The 25186-nt window shown below is 38.9% G+C and overlaps 1 protein-coding gene across 2 annotated transcripts in view; it reads left to right on the forward strand.

The window, feature by feature from the left end:
- Positions 1-25186, forward strand: part of nkain2 (Sodium/potassium transporting ATPase interacting 2) — a 468016-nt gene that overhangs the window by 430673 nt on the left and 12157 nt on the right. For both annotated transcript variants that reach the window (XR_004222782.1, XM_031902662.1), the window contains exons 5-6: positions 589-649; positions 22054-22135. Coding sequence is in view for 1 of the 2 variants with exons in the window: in XM_031902662.1 (XP_031758522.1) it covers positions 589-649; positions 22054-22135 (143 nt within the window). In the remaining variant the exon portion in view is untranslated. The remainder of the gene's footprint in view (positions 1-588; positions 650-22053; positions 22136-25186) is intronic.

Raw genomic sequence — 25186 nt, forward strand, 5'->3', positions numbered from 1 at the left:
TACTGCGTCAATACACACTGATGGCTGATATTGAGACACTGTCTGGTGCATCAAGATAAGAGACAGCCATAACATCATATGTTTTCCACACATGCACAGATGGACCCGAGGGACATACGTAACACTTTTGCAGAACATACTTAATTCTGTTACAGAAAAGACCCAATAATAGTAAATATTTTCTGAGTTAAGCAGAGCTAGAGGAGCAGTAAGTAGGTAGCTTATTCTAATTCTCCTGTACTATTTTGATGATGTGATAATTTACACTGTTGACAAAGCCTGGGGCATGGTGTTCAGCATTATTCATCTTGTAAAGCAAGAATCACCAATCACAAATATAAAACATGCTTCCCTTTTTCACTGACTTTTAGGAAATCAAAATTGATCAGTGAGCTGTAACAAAATATCTGTTTTGCTGGCTGTTCTTTGGCAAAATGAGCTATTGGAAGACAAATGATAATCTGCTTAATTAGTCCTGAAAAATTGCTCTTGCTTTTTAGTGCCATGCATCCATCTAGAACTGCCATGAATTATCCAGTATTTATGTTTTCAAATGTTAATCCTATACATGTCTTTCCTCTTTTTCAGCTTGCTGGGTTTATCTATGCTTGTTACATTCTGAAATGTATTTCAGAAGAAGAGGACAGCTGTAAGTATAGATTTCATCACTCAGCTAAAAAGAATTTGTGCCTGTTTAGAATCCATTACTTTAATACCAATATGAAATATAAATGTTAGAAGAGTGTTACCCATTGCAATGAACATATTTTTTTCTAAAAAGAACAAGTAAATGAAATATTTGGTACTTGTACATTTCCCTCACAGATAAACATAATATGCATGAATTGTGAAATACAAGAGCTAGAACTAGCCATCATTTGAAAGTAATGTGCAGACTTGAACTAAGAACCTAGCAAGCAAAGAAATGTGGTGTCTAGTAAGCAACCTTATACAAGCTTTCAGGGGCATTTTTCTGAAAGTGCTATGTATTGGTAAAATTAATTTACTCTGGAAGTTAAAACAAGTGCAGTGTTTTATGGGGAGTCTTCCTCTGCTGTCTTTCTGCATTCCTTTAATGCCAACCAGCTCCTGTGCCATTACAGGCTGGAAAAATTGGATTGGCTGCAAGGTGGAAGTGTCTACAGCTTGCTGGGAACCCCAGGGTACAACAGGAAAAAGAAGAGGGCCCAAGGTTTGGCACGCAGACTACAGGGTGTTCAGAGGCTATAAAGTCATACCTTTCTGCAATTTAAGCCAGGGTTAAGTCGGCATTGATCAGAGCTAGAGCTGCAACTTAACAGAGAGATCTCAAGGCCAAATTGGTAGACGGTGAGAAATGCAAAGAGGTGTGTGAACTCCAGTGTGCACGTCCCTCTGAGCAACCCAATGAATAATCCCCCCAAGGGGGTATTGGCAGAGATACAAGTGTGTGACACCTATGTGAGGATAGATCTTGTGTGTGTGCCTGCCATGTGAGAGCAGCTACCAATTCCAAGGAGAGGTAGTGGTACCTGCGGTATAAGAGCTTTAAGGAGGGATTTAGGGTGCCAGGGCCTAAACTGTGCATTCACTTATCCAAGTAAGAGTTAGAGGAGAACTAAACTATAAAAATGAATATAGCTAGAAATATGACATATTTAATTTACTTAACTTATTGCACCAGCCACAAGGTTCAACATCTTTATAGTATTAATGATCCAGGCCTTCAAAGTTGTCACAGGAGCTTGCCATCTTGGCAACATTGTGCTAATCAGTGGTCCTCTGCCCTAAGCATTTGAATGTGTTTGGACAACTGACTGAGTTTGTTTGAAATGGAAATTTTAAGAAACCTAATGTGTTTTCAGGCATAGACCTTTTTGAGAGTTGGAGAAATTCCACTTTTATGTCTGTGAGAGATTGGACTGGCAAGAGAGTCTTCACAGTCCTGCTAAGGGCGTTGTTAAATCTTAGTAGATTAGCATAGTAGAATAGTAGATGATTGAAATTCTGGAGGTGACATTAGGTCCTGTAGGAAGCACTACAGGACTACATCTCCTCCACTCTACATACCAAAAGCTGTAGATGTCCAGAATGTGACAGAATGTGAGCTTCCTGTGAACTCCAGTGTGCAAGTCCCTGTGAGCACCTAGTGAGTAGGGGGAACATATTGGCAAAGTAACAAGTATGTTGCTCCTGTGTGAAGGTAGTTCTTGTCTGTGTGCATTCTACTTGGGAGCAGCCACTTTGGTACTTTGAAGATGGTAGCATTACCTGGTATATACAATATTATATATTTTGTATCAGGAACAGAACTTCACATTTACTTATTTTATCCACAGTTAAACTGTGGAACTGTTATATTCAAGAAGGGCTTTGTTAATGAGTTAAATAGTCAGCCTGTATCTGCTAATAAGACCAATCAGACCCCAACCTGTCATTGTGCCAGGTGTGTTTTAGATGCCAGCAGCATTTACTTTTTCAACATAAAGTTCAGTACAGTTGGAAAAACCTGTGTGCTTTTTCCTCAGTATATGGTCCAGATATAAACCAATTGCAGTGCTTAACATTGCGTTAAATTTTATGATCATAGAATTCCAAGCTTTTCAACCTCTTTATGGTACTCCATTACAGAGGGTCTTTAAAACCATCCACTGGAGTGAGTAAGGCATAACAAAGTTGACCAAAGAAAAAGGGAATGTTGACCTTCTCTATAAAGATCTTACATTTCTGTAGGAATCTATAGGGTTAACAATCCCTATAGCTTTAAACCCTATCTTCTTTATTTCCATTGTTACTGGGCAGATGCCCATGTATCTGTTTTCGCTATTTAGCATATTGAAACTCAGTTTGCCAATAGGTATGAAAACCTTCTGCCACACTTTAATTTAGTTTTTGGTTAGGGAAAGATCTTTCTTCTTGGACTTAATCTGTGTGGATGTGCTCCAGGAAGCCTGAGATTCACACAACCCAGAAGTGTTTGGCCCTAGAGAAAGCATCTCAAGTGAAGCCAGGGAGCAGGGACCCTGGATATCTTTTATAATAGCATGTTCTAGGAATGTCAGTTATAGCTAGCAAGAGCAGCTTCTTTGCCCCAATCAGGAGAGATACCAGGCAGCAGTATTCTCCTAAAAGATATGATGCTTTAGTGGCAGGGTGTGCAGTAGTGACAAGGGTATCAGGCTTAGATTTACTCTCCCTGATCCAGGTGTGCTGTATGGGATCTGGACAACTTAAAGGGGACATATTGAGTGAAAAACAATATTATGCCAAAGAATTGTACTCATCTAAATACAGATGGGAAGTACTTTAAACTTAAAAGATGATTTTCTATTGTTTACACCTGAGATGCTTTAAGAGGTCTCAATAGAATTAGGTTGCAGAGTTGGGGGAGGTAAAATAATAAGTGTAAATAGAGGCAAGGTAGTAAAAGTAGTACAGGTATGGGACCCATTATCCAGAAACCCATTATCCACAAAGTTTCAAATTACAGAAGGCAATCTTGTATAAAGAAAATAATTGTAATTTTGAAAAATGATTTCCCCCCAAATTACCTATTAGGGTTCATCCTTACGGGCACTTTGCCCTGGGCTTCTCTGTGATGGAGCACACCTTAAAGCTATATAAAACACATGTGGCTGACAAACTTCTAGAACAAAATAAGCAGACACCCATATTGCTCTATCCTTAGTTTGTGTTTCCACCAGGAAATATATTATATTATCACTATATTCATATACAGGTATTGGACCTGTTATCCAAAATGATTGGGACCTGGGGGCTTCCAGATAAGGTATCTTTCTGTATTTTGGATCTTCATACTTAATGGGGGTGATTTATTAATGGTCAAGTTTGTATTTTTTGCGCTTAAAAAACTCAATTTCAAGTTATGGTTTGAAACCTCGAATGTGGTATTTATTAAGTGCAAAAAACATGAAAACACGGATGTAAAAATTTGCCTTGTAAAAGCTTGCAAGTTTCTATAGAAGTCAATTGGAGCTGTCATAGGCATATTCTAAAACTTGAGTTTTCAGAGTTTTTATAGCTTGTAAACTTGAAAAATTTGAGATATTTTAATTCGAACAGGGTTTCCTTATTAATGAATAAGTGACCATTTGAGATGTCAGTTTATTCGTTTTGGAAAAACAAACTCGAATATATTGGGATATATTTTGTTAGCCTTTTCACTATTTTTGGAGAAGTTTAGTATGGTTTAAATTTACCTAGACATATACATACATGGCATTTTAAAGCTAGTTTGGGGGTTTTTTTGTAGTTCTAGTAACATTTTATCCCAGAAGCAACATCACTGTTTTATTTTAGAAATCAATATGAACATGGATCAAAAGCTGAGACCTAAGTAACCAATCAGCAATTACAGTAGTTTGATAAATGCAGTTCAGCTAGAATGTACTTAGCTAAAGGTAAATTCCTGTTTGGTTGCTATGGGTTACTGAGCACATTTTGCCAAGTTATTACTTAAACCCAAATCTTTGCAAGCACAAGTTTCATTTTTCATATCTTTTCAGAGAACATAAAGAAAGGGAACTATACACATACACAAGTAATACACATACCTTTTGTTTTAGACAGTCTTTTGCTATTTGTGCTATTTAACAGTAATGCTAAAACTAAAGAGTAGCCTTGCTTCAACATCATGAAAATTTCAGGTTACTTCAGTCAAAAAGGTGAAGTTCTAATCCCACCATTAATTCCCATTCTCCCACAGCACAATTAAGAGTAATGAAAGTTTCCTCTACTTACTTGTGCTAATAATATCCTGCTGAGCTGAATTTGCTTCCAATGGACACTAGGGATCAAAATGAGTAATTAGATTTCTTGTCTCTTATTTTCTTTCTTTCACTCTGTGCCATATAGGAAATAAGAGCTTTCTATTTTTCATTTGTATGACTTAACTGCAATGTTGCAAGTAATAAAATCTAATTTTTTTACATGAAGTTTGCATATTGTAAGTATTGTCAAGTTCACCTAGCTGCACCAGAAATAAGATGTAAATACCAGAAATATAAGGGAACGATAACTGTGGAAAAGAGATTTTTGAAGCGTATCATAAGCCACCATAAATCATGGCTGTACAGCTCCAAACAGGCAAATAGTTTTCTAATTAAAGGCTATTATTGTGGATTACTGCTCAAAACTATAATTGCTGTTGCTACACACTAGCTGCCCTTAAGTTCCCTAATTTTCTGGAAAGAAATGTAGAATACACCTACTGTGTTTTTCAGACTGCATGCTGCATGGATAAAGCAAAATGTTTAAAACAAAAACCTGACTTGTATTCCTTGGTGTTTATGCAATGATACAATGAAAAGGCCACTTGGGTGGCAGTGATATTTTTTATTCAGTTCACATCTGCATGGAACATTAAAACTTATTTTCTTATTACATTTCACGGAGTTTATCAGATCTATAATACCACCTGAGACTAAGCACAGTGACATAAAACCAGTGATAAAAGAAACATATTGTAGGAGCTCTGTTATAATCTCCATGCTGATTAACTTCTTGCTGTTTCCTTTCACACTTCCCAAAAGGTGCAAGATGAGCCATGGCTTAATGCTAGCGGGGGTTTCATCAGAATGTTCTTAAATATTGGAAGCTGTTTTATAAACATAATCCTTTTTTAGGTTTGCAGTTTATTAGTCTGTTTTCAAATAAATGAGAAATCCGTTCATATTATTTCGTCATGTTCGATCTTTTGAAAAAATATATATTATCCCTAAACTAGCTTGTCTTCAGAACATTATGTTGTTCAGATATGTACAGTATGTCTGTGTTGAAGGGTTTTTAATTCTATTCCTCATTTAGTAGGTGTCATACAGGTGCATAAATATGACTATATCATTAAAGTGGAGACAAATGAGGTAATTTACGAACCCAGGGGACGCAAGGAATGCACACTTGCTCCCTGGGGTAAAACTCAGCCCTGTCCTTAGCAGGTGGTAAGAACAGAGGCCAGATGCAGGCTGCTCCTCCCTACCTTGCACCTCTGCATGCTGCACAAGGTAGGGGATGGGGGGGGGTGGTTCTTCCCATACGCCTTTCACTTGTGTTAGTGAAGGAAGTTGCAAGTCTCTGTGTTCCAAAATGGAGCAAAATGGCCTGCAGCAACCTGAACAATGCACTACGCAATGTGCTAAGTCAAAAAATGTAAGATTGCTCACTTTTTTCACTTTGCACCCTAATGTGGCATTGTAAATAAGGCCTTAGATTTATTAAGTATGATTGACAAGTGAGGTACAATTTTAAGTAAAAAATGTGTGTTTAAAATGCAGTTGTATGAAGCTTAATGTATGCAATAAGTTATTTACAATAATGGGCCCAAATATTAGACACAAAGCAGATGTTCACAACTCTTCTTGCTCAGAACACCAATGAGTGAGTTATACCTAATAATAAGTAAGTAAGCTGCCATTTATCAGGTGTAAAGTACCAGGCTTTCTTTTCACATATTACCCATCCCATATCCTGCATTGTGGGAAAACATGGCAACATGCGCCAATTGATTAACACTAGTAATATATATATATATACTGTATATTATTGTACAGTATTTATGTACGGCTGTGCCTGTTAGTTGGAATGCCTGCAGAATATTTAAAGGTGGAACATACAAGTACTTGTAAAAGCTTGTCAGTGTTACTGCTAATAAACTAGGTAGCATGAATAACTGCAGTGGCAATTGTAGGAAGGAAAACTTGTCAGCTTTATATAGCAAGTTTGAATAGTAACCTCACACTAAGAACTAAAATATAAATACTTGAGTACTCCATTACATATTGAGTTACAGATCATCTAGATTCTCTAGGCACTGCAGAAGCCAATTTTTTAACAAGAATTAACAAGGATTATGAATGTGTTTTACTGGCACATAACCAAGGGAAGGAGGAAAAGAAAGCCTTTCCAAGCAAATTCTGCTTTGTGTAAAATATAAATTTAAGGGAGGATATTCAGCATGTCAATCCCTTCATAAACTTGCTACTCCTCAGTTTATTAATAACTTGAAACTTCTTGTACCATGTAAAACCATCATGCTGAGGGTGGGGAAAAGTGATTCAATGATGCAGTAAGTGCTTTGCCTTGACCCACTGTCAAAGTCAAGAACAAAGGATAGGGGTAGGGTCAGCCAGGATATACATGTTTCACTAGTAATATTATATTATGCCAGTTTTACTAGTGAGCCAGGGTTTTGTTACTGCTGATGAACTACAGCTCTTAGCATTCACTTTTGAGCTCTTTGGAGCAAATTAAAATCTTACGCTGAAAAAACTGCATAAGTAAGAATAAAAATTCACATCCCACAATGTAATATTATCATTTGACAGTTGCTGCATTGTAAATTTGTAACATGCATGGAGCAACTATAATATAGCCTTTCTCCACTGCCTCATGTATCTGCCAATCAAATATAAGCGATGAAGATTACATATTTATTGATTCTATATGGATGTGTGTAATGACTAGCCTGATTTATAATAGAAAACTAAAAATAATCTATTCATAATCTAGTGTAAATTATTAATTTACTACTTCAATTAACTCACAACTTCATACTTAGCACCCTTATACTATCCTCTAATCCATTACCACAGCTATTATTTGTGGAGCTGCCATTAGAATCCCTTGGTTCCTTATGCTCTGTAGAGGTAGAGTGGCATATAATATATAATTTTTCTAGTGGGAGTGATTAAAATTGTACCCTTACCCACTTAGTCCACCTAATGTTTACCCTGCTTGTTGCCTGACAATTGCTTTCACTGCCATTTCAAGAATATATATGAATAGGCAAGTAACATAAGTGATAGGTAGGCGTGAACTATAGAGGAAGCAGTTGTGGGGGGGCCCAGGGGACAAGGGGGCCAGGACCGCAGGGTCTGCTTCACAAAATCCACCCTCCCCGGACAGTTTTTACAGAGATAATGGAGAAAATTCGGCTCTACCCCCCCCCGCGCCCCACACGTTTACGCACCTACCGGATGCGGTGGGTGCTCAAGAGCAAGTATTTTTTTTTCCAGGGGGTCCCAGAGACAGCTTGTTAAACCACTGGTGATAAAAACCATGGTAATGAACCACAATCTCTGCAACGACCGTTTCCATGACCATAGAGCCAAAGTAAACCTTATGTTTCCTATGGGAACTAAATGATAATAGTAATAATTGAAGGGGTTTCCTGTGTATATCCAGTGTTTAGTACAAATGTTAAACGATCCAGTGTAATGACACTGCAGATTACAGATGCACATGGCTTGCGTGTTTATAAATTGAAAGAGAGATAATTTCTTAATCTCGGAGGAGTACAAGGTTTGTTTAAATAGGCAAGTAATTAGTTTAAAAACTGACACTTTTGTAATTGTAATTAATTTTAAGGTTAATATCCTTTGGAGCTTAAATCTTACTTAACACATTTACAAAGACATAAAATGAGGATGTTTCTACCAAGAGGCATAGTGTGCTTCTGGGATTCATGACAATTATTACAAGAAAATTAAGTTGGAAATAATACAGGAATTTTTGTTCATTTTTTGGAATAATGGATAGAAGTCAAGGAAAGAATCAGCTGGAAACTGTTAGGTTGACAGCACAAGATTTGCATTTTCTTTGTTCATAGGATTAATTGCAAATGTATCCAACAAAAGGACTGGATTTATACATGAACAGACCTGACATGGAAAGAAAATTGGATATGGATTGCTGCCTTTGCAGCTAATGAAGTTTAATGTTAGAAAAAAAATCCCCACAGGCTGTTGTATTATAACACGTTATTATAATGAAGAGAGTCATAAAGCTTTGCACTTGGATGCTATGCTTAATGGTAAACGCAGTCATTCCTTTAGGCAATTTTTGAAGATCCTATAAACTATACTGAACCATTGTACAATAAATTGAAAAAATATGCACAGAAAGTTACCACTTTGCAGGAATTTATTAAAGGGATACCAAAAACAAACACTTTTCAAGTTTGTATGCTGTAATTATTAAAGAATCCTCCTCCTGACTGCTTCTAGTGACTTTAATAGTATTCATCAGACTCAGAGCTTGACCAATCACATCACTGTATGGAAAACTGAAACTTTGCTTTCCTCAGGATTTCCTCAGGATTAATACTGTACCACTTTTTTCTTCCTAATAGTGATTTTTTGTTTTGTTTTATGTTTCCACAGTCAAAGTTTCCTTTGGGTTTTGTCTACCTTTGTCTTTTCTATCCACGGTATGACATATTAATATTGGTAGGTGAAAAATAAATAAATGCTTTTTGAAGATTAGAGCTGATGGATGAGTCAGCTTTGAATGACATCAGGAGAAATACTGCCTTCCCAACACCACATCAAAACATAACTTCACTACAAGAGGCGTAACAGCCATGCAAGACAAGTGTACCACTACTATGCCCTTAAACCTAAAAAATCCACTGCCTTAGACCTCTGCCCACTCTTTTTCAACAACGTCAGAGAGGATAACATGGCATCTAGCTTACGGACCATACAGATGGGAGGACGCAAAAAAAAGAAAAAATCACAAAACATGACCTCCATTTACTGTTCTTGTATATGAAAAATATGGTAAAAGAGGAACACAACAAACAAGCTTCAGAAATTAACTCTTTGGGAACAAGTGTTGGAAAACTTGAACGTCTGGAGGACAATAAGTAACACACGCATCAGGTGGACAAACAACTTGGCAGCCATTTACTCACAGCTCAAGCACATACACTAATCTTAGAATCAGACTTGCATGGATAATATCCATCTGCAATGCATTCCTAAGACGTTGACAGACCTAGAGAGCTTACTCATAGACATGATTCAGGATGCACAAATAGACAGATCCCACAGACCAAGCCTTAAAGGCATGTCACTCTAGGTCTCTAATCAAAGTTGAACATTTATAATATGGAGCCTTCAAAAACAGTATAAATTACACTGCTTTCCTCACCAACGAAAGATTAACCATCTGATTTGCGACCAGTTTTGATGCCATGATGAGACTTGCCTTCCCAATTACCAGCTCACTCTACACATGAGTCTTGTGAGATAAGTGACCAGCTTACTCATTTTGATGCCCATGCCTGCATGGGGCATTTCATACATGGCCCAGGTTCAGTGTTTGATAAGACTTCCTGTCACCAGATGACCTGAGCCCTCCCTATCACTCCAGGGAGCCTCTGTCCTACCATCACCCCCCATTAACCGGAATAGGACTCCTCTCTGATGTGTTAATGTGGACTCACCCCTCCACAAATTGTTTAAAGGGGGAATCACCAAGTATTATTATTTATTGTCACTTATAGATTCTTCATATAATGTTTTTTTCTTGCTTCTCTTTCTTTCCTCTCATCCTCTGATGTCTACACGCAAACTATCCTCCCAACACCCTTTTCCACTGCCATCCCTGGGGCTTTTGCCATCTCAAATCTCTTGCCACTATTTGAGTTCACCTAATTCTATTACAATTACCTGCTCATTAAATGAGAGGGAAAGGTACAATTACTGGGAGGGTGCTAAAATATTAGGAATCCCCCAGTTATTGCAATGACTTACCTGTTACCCCAGACCAGGGGCGGGCCGAGCCGACCGGGGGGGGGGGTGGTTCGCTATGCTCTAGATCATTGCCCCCACCTCATAATGACAAGTGATGGGGGCAATGACTAAAGTGAGCGGGCTAGGGGTAGGCAGGAGAGGCTGCCTGGTGCCCCCCAATCATTGCGCCCTAGGCAGCTGCCTCTTCTGCCTACCCCTAGTTCCGGCCCTGCCCCAGACCATTGCTCCTGTTAGCAAAGAAACTGCACCAGCCCAGGGTAATTGTGAGTGAGCAAGTCTCTTACTCATTCTTTTTATGCACCGCTTGTGCAATAGAGTAAAAAGCTAAATTTAAAAAAAAAAATTCATTATACCGCACATGCGTTGGCCCTGGGATTGTGAAGAAAGTAGACAGAAGGAAGAGGATTGCTTGCTTACAGGTACCGAGGGCTGGTGCAGTTTACTGCTAACAGGAGCACCAGCCTGGGGAACCAGGCAAGTTATTACAATCACTGGGGGGTGCATAACATTTGACACCCCCAGTGATTGTACCTTTCCTTCTCTTCAACTTCAACTCTCAACTTCAGATTAAAAGATAGGCTTAAACACCCCAGTATAGAGATGCACACCTGTCATGGGTTACTCATAGCTGGGGCACAAGCCCTAATCTTTACAGAAACTCATTTAATGAGATAAAGGGAACCAAACTATTGGCACAAAGGAATAAATAAATAAATTGGAACATTTTTTCATTGGCTAAGGGTTCTGGCACACGACAAATCTCCCTGTTCACGGGCAACTAATCTCCCCAAGTTGCCATCCCACCGGCGAAAATGTAAGTCGCCGGTGGGATGGCACACGCGGTGGCGCGATTTCGGCAAATCGACGAAAATGCCTCGTGAGGCAACTTCGGCGATTTGCCGAAATCGCCTGCGCAGTGTGTACCATCCCACCGGAGAGTTACATGTTCGTCAGTGGGATGGTAGTTCGGGGAGATTAGTCGCCCGTGACAAGGGAGATTTGTCATGGGTGACTAATCTCCCAGTGTGCCAGAGCCCTAAAAGTAAAACTAAAGGGATTGGCATATCCCCTAATAAACATATGCTTAGAGATAACAAAGCTGATAACATTACTGATTGGCACCCTAATAAACTCACTATAACATTGGTAGTAATTTATACTCCCAACAACAATCAGAAGTTTTCTGTTTCTTAGACTTGTTAGACATTGAAGTGGAGAATTGTGCTCTGCTAACAGTGTCTAAGGAAGACTCTTAGATGTTACAGGCAGAAATTACTGGGAAAGAAATCACAACAGTGATAAACAAATGTAAGCATAGGAAGGCCCATAGGCTTCACAATGTTAAATTATAAAAACTTAGCCAAAACCTACAATTTGTGTCTTTTAAGTAATGGCTAGTACGAAACAACCTAAACATACAGGGAGTTAAAATTAAACAGAAAGAATACGAAATATGCTTGTATGTGGACAATGTCTTTCTGCGGTTATAACTAAGTACATAGTTACAAAGTAACGTTGTGTTGAAAAAAGACCAAAGTCCATCAAATTAAACCTCTCCAATGAACCCCTAGCACACATAACTTATCCTGACCTATCTATACGCTCACATACTGTGTATAAACTATATATGCCAACTATTGTTGATTTTAGTATCCCTAGAATATTATGCTTGTTTACGAAATCATCCAAACCAGATCTCTTAAAGGCATTAAGAGAATCCGCCCAACATCTTCCAACCCCTTTAACAGTTTAGTTGCACATCTCTGCACTCTCTCCAGCTCATTACCAGGGACCTATACAGAGGCGAAATAATGTTTGCATCCCTTAAGTTAATGCCCTTTTTAATGCATGACAGCACTTTATTTGCTTTAGTAGCCACTCACTACATTTCCTGGAATTAGACAACTTATCTACAAAAATCCCTAGATCCTTTTCAGTTTAGGATACCCCCACCCACTACCATTTAGTGTATAACTCACGTTTATATTATTTCTACCAAAGTGCATAAATTTACACTTTTAAACACTGAACCTCATTTTCCATTTTGCTGCCTAGTTTTCTAATTTTGTCAAACTTCTCTGCAAAGTGGCAGCATCCTGCATGGAACTTATAGGGGGGAATTCACAAAAGTGGTGATATTCAGACAAAATAAAACTGGAGATAGATTTGTCAGATTTTCCACCTAATTCACAAACCTCTCAAAATCTCCACTTTTGTGAATTTGTATTTTAAACAGACTGTTTTCAGATTTTGTCATTTTCCAGACATTTTTTGTATGAATTTGCCTTTAACTCTTAGTAAATCTGTTGGTGCCATCAAACCCAGTCTCACAGATACATGAGCCTTGGGGTAAGGATTTTACCAGCAGGATTTTGCATTTCATATGCCATTTGTCATTTCACTTTGGGGACATTTCCTGAGGGGTAACTTTAGTTTGCCCAGGGAAACTATACATCATTTTTTTCAGGACAAGCTGGGCTTTCTAATGTTTTCTATATTTCTGTGCAATTCCACTTCTGTAACAAGATTTAAGGGTCTAAATACCTTCTTCTCTGGCCCCTACTCATTACTGGTCAGCAGCAATCTGGCCCACACACCAACATGCCTGGTGAATAGAGGTTCAACAAGACAAGGGCCCACTGGGTTTTTATCCAGTGCCCTGTTGTGCCAGTCCAACCCTGCACCCCAGTATCCCAGTTTGGGTGCAAGTGTGTATGTGCTGTTTGCTAATCACCAAGATGGCTGCTGGGAACAGGTGGGGGCCAATGCTGTCAAGCAGCTCTGTAGTTCTGGGCATGCTATGGGGGCACAGATAAGTTGGGGCAAATGTCAGTGAAGTCATTAAAGAGGGGGCACTGCTGTTGAAACTAAAAAATTTGCCTGGGAGGCTTTACTTTTCCTTTTAATAAAAATGTTTACAATATATTCACACAAAATTTTATTATTGCCTTACTGATTAAGCTAAAACTAGCATAATCATGCAAATGTCGGGTAAAAACGTTTTATATATAGGATTTAAATTAAACTTTTTTTAATCAGTGTTTTACTTGTTTATAAAATGTTAATGAGGCTTTTTGCACCTATTGTTCTAGGGTTAGACAGAAACTTGTCCCCTAACAATAGTCTACTAATCCCCATTAATATGGTAACGATCCCCCATGGGGCTCCTACCTTAGGTGTGGAGACTGGGTGAAACAAAACAAAACAGAAGAGCTTAGAATTGGTCTAACAGAGTTACACTGAGCTCCTCCATTTTGAAAATGTCGGGGAAAAATGTCGGGAAAAAATGTCGTTAAAATGTTGTATAAATGTTGTTTAAATGACAAATTCACAAAGGTGTCTGTAAACTGTTTTTTTTTTTTTCACCAAAGACAGAAAAGTGGCGGTTGAGTCGGAATTTAGGCAGATTTCTGTTTGTGAATCTGGAGAAAGTGTTTTCCACCAGTTTTTCCACCACTTTTACTCCAAAAAAGGGCCATCTCCACCTTTGTGAATTCCCCCCATAGTCTTGCATAATTTAGTATAATCAGAAAAAATAAAATCAGTACTTTCAATGCCCACCTCCAGGTCATTAATAAACAAGTTAAAAAGCAAGGTACCAAGGACAGACTCCCCTAACAACACTGGCCCAATTAGAAAATGTTTCATTTACCACCACTCTTTGTAATCTATCCTTCAGCCAGTTCTCTATCCAGTTACAAATATACTGTAATGTTTCAGGCCAATATTCCTCAGTTTTATCATTTACCTTCTGTGCTTTACTGTATCAAATGCTTTAGCAAAGTCCAAGTAGATGACATTAACTGCCATTTCAGCATCGAGGTTCCTGCTCACCTCCTCATAAAAGGCAATTAAATTAGCCTAGCATGATCGGTTATAAAACCACGCATAAGACCATGCTGGCACAAACTTATAGTATTTTGACTTGCAATGTATTCAAGTACCCGATCCCTTATTACTTCTTCTTTTCTTTTTACCTCATGAAATTTTGGCTGTTCCAGATAACTTGAATGCTTAAAATGCACATTTTTTCTTACCAGCTTCAATACGACCACTTTTACCAAACCATAAATGTTTTGCTTTGCGATGTCTTTCCTTGCTTACTGGAATGTATACTTGTTAAGCAACATGTTAAAGATATTCCATTTTCCTTCTGTGTTTAACCCTGTGAAAAGTCTTTACCAGTTGATACATTGCAGAGATGCCCTTATACTGGCAAAGTCTGCATGTCTAAAATTGAGTGTTTTAGTTACTCCTTTATAGAGCTGTCTCTGCAGCATTATCTCAAAGGAGGCCATGCTATGATCACTAGTCCCTTAATGCTCACCCACACAAATGTTAGATACAGTGAGTAACATAAGTATTTGAACACCCTGCGATTTTGCAAGTTCTCCCACTTAGAAATCATGGAGGGGTCTGAAATTCACATTGTAGGTGCAATTCCGCTGTGAGAGACAGCATTAAAAAAAAAAATTCAGGAAATCACATTGTATGATTTTTAAAGAATGTATTGCACTGCTGCACATAAGTATTTGAAAATCAGTGTTAATATTTGGTACAGAAGCCTTTGTTTGCAATTACAGAGGTCAAATGTTTTCTGTAGTTCTTGACCAGGTTCTGTAGTTCTTGACCAGTGGAGTAGAGATGGACTTTTTAAAGGCAGAGCAACAGGTCTTTGAGAGCCAGAATTCTTGCTGATTGCCAGGTGTTCAAATACTTATGTGCAGCAGTGCAATACAAATAAATTCTTTAAAAATCATACAATGAATGATTTCCTGAATTTTTTTTTAAATGCTTCCTCTCACAGTGGGAATGCACCTACAATGTGAATTTCAGACCCCTCCATGATTTCTAAGTGGGAGAACTTGCAAAATTGCAGGGTGTTCAAATACTTATGTTACTTACTGTATGAGTTTGGTAATATTATTTATCACCAGGTTCTTGAACTGCCTGAAATAAAAAGTTGTCATTTAACATATTTACAAAACTACTAGCTTTTTTCTGACTTGGCCACCCCATTACTCCAGTCAATGTCTGGATAGTTAAAGTTCCCCATGATAATAACTTGACCTAGTTGTGAAGCCTCCTACATTTGTAATGGTAACTGGGCCTCATCCTCCTCACTTATATGGGGTGGTTATAGCATACGCTAATGATAATTTTCTATGTAACCTGTATCCCTACTGAATTCTCTGCCCAAAGGGATTCCACACCATCCCCATCGCTGTCTCTAGTAATTTCTTTAGAATCTTGCTTTACATAAAGACAAACCCCCTCCACCCTTTTCAATCCCTCTGTCTTTCCTAAAAAGGGTGTAACTATTTCAATTTACAGCCCAGTTGCAGGTTTCATCCCATCTAGCTCTCCTAATTTCCCTGACAAGATCCGTGCATTAGCCAGCATGCAAGCATGCAGCGGAGGTTACTACTTTTCCCTCTGACATTAAGTAACGGAGAGTCAGATCTAAGGTTACTATTAGGCTGTAATGGAGGAATCTCCTTAGCTGGTAAACTGCATGCACCCTCACTCCTCCCCCATGACCCCTTACTAATCCCACTGCCAGATCAACACTAACTTCCCTATAATACTCTAGCTCACCCCCCACCCTTGCCTAGTTTAAACACTCCTCCAGCCTCTTAGCCATTATTTCCCCTAGCACAGCGAACCCTATTGCATTGGGTGCAATCCATCATGACTATATAAACTGTACCCCAAGGAAAAGGCAGTCCCGTGCTCTAGGAACCCAAACCCTTCTTTCCTACACCAAGACTTTAGCCACACATATAGCTCCCTAAGCTCTCACAGTCTACCTAAACTTGCACATGGCATAGGGAAAACTTCAGAAAAAATGACATTGGAAGACCATCCCTTAATCTTAGAGCCTAGATCCCTGAATTCTTTAAGGTCCTCCACCTACCATTAATTTTGTCATTAGTACCAATATGTACCAAGACAGTTGGGTCATGCCCAGCCCCACCCAATAATTTGTTAACCCGATCAGCCACATGTGGAACCCTGGCACCACGAAGATAGCAAGATGTAGGTGCGACAGATTACCCTATCATCTTTCCTAATAATTCAATCCCCTATAACCACCATCTGTTTAGGCCTAGCTCTGCTCTCCTCCCCACCACTACTAGAGAAACTGGTTTCCTGGCTGTTAGAGGGATCACCCCCATCTATAACTGCCAGTCCAGAGTTCACACTCACACCTTTTTCACACTATCGGTTGGGATGCACAAACCCTGGAGCAGCCTTCCTTTTTCTTTTGCCCACACTAGATTTTTAAACTGTTACTAAGTTGACTGCCTCATCATTCTGCTGCAACTCTCAGAGTATAAAGTTAATAATACTCAGACAGAAGCTCTTCCACGGCACATCTCAGCCCCACAATTGAAATTACTACAGCCTACAGTATATACCTACTGTATATACTACAGCCTATATACCTATATACTACAGTCTATACTACAAGTATAGCTTGAAATACCTAGGCATTCACTTAAGGACTAGATATGAATCCCTATATAAATTTAATTTCACTCCGCTATGGAGACACCTAACAACAAAACTCGGCACTTGGCAAAAATACAACCATTCATGGTTTAGCAGAGTAGCAGCAATAAAAACGAACCTGTTGCCAAGATAATAGTATTTCTTTGAAACTCTGCCAATACCAGGCAGCACTTAAACATTTTTAAAGCAAATGCCTAAGATTTATGTAAAGTAGGAAGCGACATAGAATATGAGCACAGATACTTGGATAAGGTGGACCTAATAAGACTGTACCAGTTTCAGGATTTGAAAATTACACATACTATCAGTTGTGGCATTATTTTGCCTCCCTGTGCCCAAGGTTGCTAAAACAAGACCTGACATATTTTGAACATTTGTGCCTACAACCTACAACACAAAAGGGCATGATTTAAGCATTGAACAGCTCCCCTTGAGTTTTGCGGCATTTTTACAAGAGTGCCTCTTTGCAGCAGGTATGTTGTTTTTGATACGGTCATGAATTTTTGGTGTGGGCACATTATTTTTTATGCAGGCGCACTTACGCCAGCAGATACCATTCCACACACATCACCTTGAGTATGCAGAGCAGTTTTCGGCTCCAGTCCTTAAGAAGGATATTAATGAGCTGGAGAGAGTGCAGAGACAGCAACCAAACTGGTAAAGGGGATAGAAGATTTAAGCTATGAGGTTAGACTGTCGAGGTTGGGGTTGTTTTCTCTGGAAAAGAGGCGCTTGCGAGGGGACATGATTACTCTGTACAAGTACATTAGATGGGATTATAGGCAGAGAGGGGGTGTTCTTTTTTCCCATAAAAACGATCAACGCACCAGAGGTCACCCCTTTAGATTAGAGGAACGGAGCTTCCATTTGAAGCAGCGTAGGTGGTTTTTCACAGTGAGGGCAGTGAGGTTGTGGAATGCCCTTCCTAGTGATGCTGTGATGGCAGATTCTGTTAATGCCTTTAATAGGAGCCTGGATAAGTTCTTGAACAAGAAGAATATCCGAGGCTATTGTGATACTAATATCTACAGTTAGTATTATTGGTTGTATATATAGTTTATGTATGTGAGTGTATAGATTGGTAAGTATAGGTTGTGTGTGCTGGGTTTACTTGGATGGGTTGAACTTTTTTCAACCCTATGTAACTATGTAATTATGTTATCCCCTCAGACAGGGACAACTGGAGAAATAGACCCTGTATCTAAGGAATCCAGTCACCATGAGGTATCGTCACCTTATGTACCCACCACTCCCCTGGTATTGGCTAATCCACCAACAACATGGCAACAGCCAGGAGACTTCTTGGAATGGCTAAAAAACACATTTCAGCCCCCAGCTCACCAACCAAGAAACGTAAGGCACAGGAGACCTTATCAGACTTATGTGACCCAGAGGAAGGGCCTTCCCTGGACACAATTTTACTTGAGCATGTCTTTAACCAACAAGATTCTGATCCTAGTAGTGATTATGATACAGAGCAGGTAATGTTTCCCAAGCCCAAGGTCTCCAAAAAGCTCTTCAAAGAAATGCTAGAGAATCAATCAAAGATGAGTCTGTCACGGTTTTAAAAGCTAACAAGGTACTAGGTGTGCATCAGAAAAAAACACATTTTTTCCCTATTTTTAACACACATCACCCAAATTATTGACAAGAAATGGCTGCAGCTGGACCACTGTTTTGCTCTAACCAACTTTACAATAGTTACCCCATCCCTAAGGAACAATGTAAAGCCTGGGAAAAACCATCCAAGGTGTATTCAGCTATAGCCAGACTTTTCAACAAACCACCTTCCCAACAGAGGAAACAGCATGCAAAGACCCCATGGATAGAAAATTGGAGTAACGGCAATCTTAAGACCAGCAACAGCGGCAACAACGTTAGCTTGCACAGCTAAACAATGGGCTAACAAAATTGCCCCTCAGCCATCTTTAGTTCAAGAACTTACGACTGATGTGGATAAATCTAAATTCTACTCTATCATTCCTAAGGCATTCTGTGTTTAAATCATCTGCCTAGCTCCAAGGTCCACAGCCAATTCTGTGGTAGCCAGACAAGCACTGTGGTCACACTAATGGTAAGAGGACACAGCATTAAAGAATAAGTTATTGCTCTTAAAATATTCAGGGGAGTCCTTATTTGGACCGGTTTTGAAACCCACAACAAAATCTAGAAATTATTGTTCAAAATTACCTTTAGTTCCTCTACCTATCGCAGCACCAACTTGGATCAAGAAACGCAACATAATAGGCCAATGGCAGCAATCCAACAGGCAACCAAGGAAGCTAGCTGCTTCAAAAGAAAACTCTGAATGACTACCCCCAGCAAAGCCCAGGTGTCGAGGTTGGAGGCCATTTCTCCCAGTTCCCCTCCTCTTGGGAGACACACAGACAACAGGATTTTACAGATTATCTGCAATAGCTATAAAATCCTCTTCTCCACTACCTCCAAGATGATTCATTCCCTCAGTGGTGCCTCCAGACAAAGAAAGAGCTCTGGACGAAGAAGTTCTCTCTCTACAACAATCAGAAGTCATCACCCTTGTGATTGCAGAAATTCAGAGGCTTTTAAATGTAAAAATATTTGCCTCCAGTGTATATCAGTTGGGCATGGTAGCCATTTTTACTCTTATACATAATCACTTTTAAATCTGCAAACAGCATACACACACACAGACCCTTATTCAGCATACATTTCATCAAGAATACAGGCTCACACAGACAGAACTGTCTTTGATAAAAGTTCTGCTTTGTTTGAGCACAGTAATGGTAAAGCTGAGCTCAGGAGAAAAAAACTGAAGCAGACAGCTAGAGCTGAGTTTCTATGGGAACCAGTAATGCCATCTCTTTACTGGCTGCTAGACTGGAGGGCGTGTTTAGTAATCTGAGCTTAGAACAACTGAGCATGCCCACAAGCCAACAGCCAAAGCAAATTCCAGAGGGAGGGGGCCGAGTGGGTTACAGGAGGAGAAGGAAATCTAAGTGAATGAGATGATGTTGGGCAACCAGTGTGGCAGGTATTGAAAGATTTCAAAGAGGCTGTTCACTGATTACATTTTTGTGTGTGGGGTTTACATGTCCTTTAAGAAGTCTTCTGGTATTAGAAAGTCAGACTCCTCACTCATCTCACTCACTCATATCACCTACCCACAAAGACTTAGCAATTACTAAAAGGACTATCACTAGGTGGCTGAAAAAGACAATCAATCATGCCTATGAACTCAACCACAAGCAAAAACCATTCCAGGTAACAGCTCACTCCACAAGGGCGCAGAGCACTTCCTGGTCCCTTCATAACTCAGCTACACCTGAACAAACCTGCAGAGCAGCCACATGGGCCTCGCCCAACACCATTATCAAGTTCTGTAAGTTGCATGTGCTTGCTTCTACCTTGGTCATATTTGGCTGGAAAGTCTTACAAGCTGCTGTGGCATAGTACCTGCCAATACTGTACCTTGTTGCTTCAGTTAAATCCATCCTGATTATATGGGACAGCTACTGTATATGTTATATTTTACAGATACAATAGTTTATGGAGAATATTGCCTAAAGTTGCCCAACTATAAAATGTACTTATTGTTTCCTTAATTTACTCTTTTAAAAGTTGGCGGGGTATCTTTGTATTGAATGTACAATATCCAACTTTTTAAGAAAAATATATTATGTATAGACTTACCAGTGTACTGTATATACCTATAGTTAAATTTGACACAGAATCTTGCACTGCTCATCTTTGCTTTGCTGGATATGAAGTGGGTTCCTTTTACTTTCTCTCTCTACAGTCTAAGAGCATTGCAATGTATGACATTTAAAACAACCTTTTAGAATTAAGTGTGTCACTGACATAAACGTACTGCTTAAAAAAGTCACAAAAAGCTGTTGTTCTTAAAGGACCAACCTGCATCCAGTGAATTTAATACCGCAACTCCATTATATAGTTACATAGTTACATAGGGTTGAAAAAAGACCAGTGTCCATCAAGTTCAACCCATCCAAGTAAACCCAGCACACTTAACCCACACCTACCAATCTATACACTCACATACATACACTATATATACAACCACTAGTACTAACTGTAGATATTAGTATCACAATAGCCTTGGATATTCTGCATAAGCTGCAAAAAAATTGCATCTTCCTTATTATAATTTATGCTTAAAATTGTTCAGTGTTGGACTGGCCCACCAGGATACCAGGAAAACTCCCGGTGGGCCCAGGGGTCAGTGTCCCTCTTGCTTCTATCTATTTAGCCTATTTCATGGTCATTCCCTATTTCTGTATGGGAACAGAAGCTTGAATAGATGGAAGATTAGAGTATAGTACGTACAGAAAAGAGACTAGGATAATAAAGAGTTTGAAGGAGGAGAGGAGGAATTAAAGTTATGAGAGTGGGCCCATTGTCCAGGGTTTTCTGGTGGGTCCCTGGCATCTCAGTCCGACACTGAAATTGTTACTGACTTTTATATGCATAAATTCATAAAATTTAAAAAATAAAAATAATATTATTTTTCAAGGTAGTAAAAACCTTTGGAGAGTACCACTGTCATTGGCTAATTTTCTACAAACACTACTTATCATGTACTGTTCTTCAGAGTATTTTTACTTTAATAAGTATAGGCAAATTTATTAAAATTGTACAGTTTTAAGGGGAATTGAATTGATGAAGTGCTTAATGGCTTCTATGGCTGTAATATTTCTCATCCTGCTTTTGTTATTGTACACTGAACAGTGCATTATATAGCCATCACAGACTCTCAGAAGATAGATAATGACACATCCCACCAATTAAAAATATTTTAAATGATTTATCTTTTTTATATGACTTCTGTTATAATCACATCTCTGTTTATAACATGAATCTTTTCTTTTGTACATTCAGGCAATTAGTTACTCTTACAGATTATTAGCAGCCTGTCAGATCTGCCCGGAAGTTTCTACCTGATAGATAGCTTAAGCATTTCTAAGGTCATACTGATAATGAAGACATTTTTCCTTTCTTACAGTTGATTTCATAGGTGGATTTGACTCATACGGTTATCAGGGTCCCCAGAAGACATCTCACTTACAGCTGCAGCCGATGTATATGTGAGTAATTCATTTTTTAGTTGTACTGAGAAAAGCAGGTCAGCTATTAAACAACTATTACCTAAATTATATCAGAAATTACCAATTAACTGTATTCCTTTTTTCCCCCTATAAGCTAACCTTCCAGCAACACTCTAACTATACATAGATACTAAGACAGATTTTACTTTTCTAGCTATTGTGTGTAATGACTATATGAAAAATGATTTGATTTTAAATAGACTTTAATATGATTTTATAATAGCTTCTTGACTAAGCCTGATAGAATAAAAACCAGAACACAGCTCAGTAATTTGTAACTGCCATTAGATATCTACATCAATGTATTTAATTAAAGTATATTTAATTCATTGAAATTGCTCTTTAGCAAAACTTACTAAATGCAGAACCCTGCCCCAAATTAATAAAAATGTAGCTTGTATATTGCTGTGTAGCTTCTTTCTGGAGTGCAGTAAATCTTCTCCTTAAGGATCATTCACTTTTTTTTCCTTACAGGTTTTTTTAATTATTTTAATTTTTTTTTTTTCATATACAAGTTGCACCTCTAGGTGTGGCCTTTTTATATAGAAGAGAATGTAGAGAATATTCAAAATATCATGGGTAGTAACTGAATGTGCTGCCATTAAGTCATATACAAGCATATAATGGCTGAGACTCTCTTGACTATGCTGGCAATTAATTGTCCCATGTTCATTATCTGATAACAGCTTGTTAAAGGAGAAGTAAAGTTTAACTAAGGAAGCAGAGCAGAAATGTTGTTTTTGGGTTTCTAGACCAGCCCAAGACAACCACAGTCCTTTAGCAGGGAACATCTGTGCCAAAATGCTCCCAGTAGCTCCACATCTTCTTTTCTACTGATTCACTGCACATGCTCTGTGCTGCTGTCAGTTACTGAGCTTAGGGGCCCACTTACAATATACTGTATATACTGATAATTTGCAACAACCCCTAAGCTCAGCTGCTCAAAACCCACTGAGAATCTGAATGTTACGTCTTACAAAATCCAAGATGGGGAGATCCTGTGACAAGTGTGAAGACCTGGATCATTACTGCTATAGATATGCTGAACCTCAAGGCTGGTGCAGTAAGTTTAGTAAATAAATAGTAATGAGAGAATCTGTCCCGTTTTGCTTTGCCATAAAATTCGCAAAAAGTCAAGAAAATTTGCGAAACGGCGAAAAATGCGAAACGCATTTGTCACACGATTTTTTTTTGTGGCCTGCGTCTTTTTTTGTCGCTGGCGTCTTTTTTGGTCGCCCGTGTCTTTTTTTTGTCGCCCGTGTCTTTTTTTTGTCGCCCTTGCTTGTTTGACGCAACCGCGCCCATTTTTATGCGACCGTGCCCTTTTTTTTGACGTGACCGATCTCAATTTGACACGCAACTTTTTTTTACACATGGCGACTTTTCACGGAAGTTTTGCATAACAATTCGCCAAAGGTGAAATGCAGAAGTTCCCTGCGCATCCATGCCTGGTGAAAAAATTCGCTCATCGATATAAATAAAATTTTAAGGGTTTAGTTCTTCTCTAAGGTATTAATCAGTAAACTTAAAAAAAAATTTTTGGCCAAGGATCGTATTGGGTCATAAATCAAATTCTTTCTTGATAGTCTACTCTGGCTCCCATGCAATCCTATTGTTAATATTGGGCCCAGGCATTTAAGTCAGCTCAGTTTGTCCCACCATATGGTGACCATATTATGCAATGCTTTGCTTATTTAGCAAACTTGTCAAATAAGCAGACCTACACATCGTGCCAGTTTAAGCAAAGGCTCTAATAGTCTTAATGAAACACAGATTAAAATAAAAACAGAAAGCACAAGAAGAAAATAAAAATGTATTATATACATGGCACTGTAAGAGAAATATGCACTGCTACAAGATAATTGCTCTCTCACAACAGAGCTAAAGCATTGCCTCAGAACTATAGTATATAGAATGTAAACCGCCAATATGCCCAACAATACATTTTCCTTTATGAATGAAGAATATACATTAAGGGACCGATTTACTAATACACGAGCGGTTTGAAAGCGTCCGAATGCGGTTTTTTCGTAATGATCAGTATTTTGCGTTTTTTTCGTCGCGGTTGCGATTTTTTCATAAGTTGTCGCGACTTTTTCGTAGCCGTTATGACTTGCGCAAATTGTCGCGACTTTTTCATTGCCGCCGCGAAAAAATCGTACTATCGCGCAGAGTACGAAAGTTTCGGATTCATTCAAGCTTCAGTATGGTGACTTTCCTTGGGCCAGGTTGGAGCTGCAGAGTGCCATTGAGCCCTATGGGAGACTTTCCTTGGGCCAGGTTGGAGCTGCAGAGTGCCATTGAGCCCTATGGGAGGCTTTCCTTGGGCCAGGTTGGAGCTGCAGAGTGCCAAAAAAAATCAAGTCGGAAAGGTTTGCCCGCCGTTTACAAGCGCTCAATACGAAAAAGTCGCGACAATTCGCACAAGTCGTAACGGCTACGAAAAAGTTGCGACAATTCGCGCAAGTCGTAATGGCTACTAAAAAGTCGCGACAATTCACGAAAAAGTTGCGACGGTGATGAAAAAATCGCAAAAATACGAAAAAGTTGCAACATGTTAGTTTCCGATCTGATTTTTTCCCATTCGGGATTCGGATTTGTGGATTAGTAAATCATGCCCTAAGTGTACCAAGCATACAGCATTTCAGCTGAAGTGTAATTAGTTATGCAGACAATTAATGTTGCATATACACATTATCCAAAAAGCTTAGTTTACAAGGCATAAAAATACACTTAGTAAATGTATACACTAATTATGCCCTTAAAGGACAACGAAAGCTTAATATAAATTAAAAGTAAGTCTAAAGGCATTCTTTTTAAGTACTTACTGCATATCTAAATTCCCAGATCCCTGCTTGCTTCTCTGAGATATGGTGCTGGCAGCCTACAGCAGTGTGAAGACTAGAGTGACATCACTGAAATCTCTCTTCCCTTCCTGTAGGCTGCCAGCGGCAGCCTTCCTATTCTCTGAGCATGTGTGTAACTTGATCCTGTCTCCTGTTCTGAGCTACACATGCCCACCAGCCAATC

Source organism: Xenopus tropicalis, chromosome 5 (assembly GCF_000004195.4).
Source record: "Xenopus tropicalis strain Nigerian chromosome 5, UCB_Xtro_10.0, whole genome shotgun sequence".
NCBI classification, from domain to species: Eukaryota; Metazoa; Chordata; class Amphibia; order Anura; family Pipidae; genus Xenopus; species Xenopus tropicalis.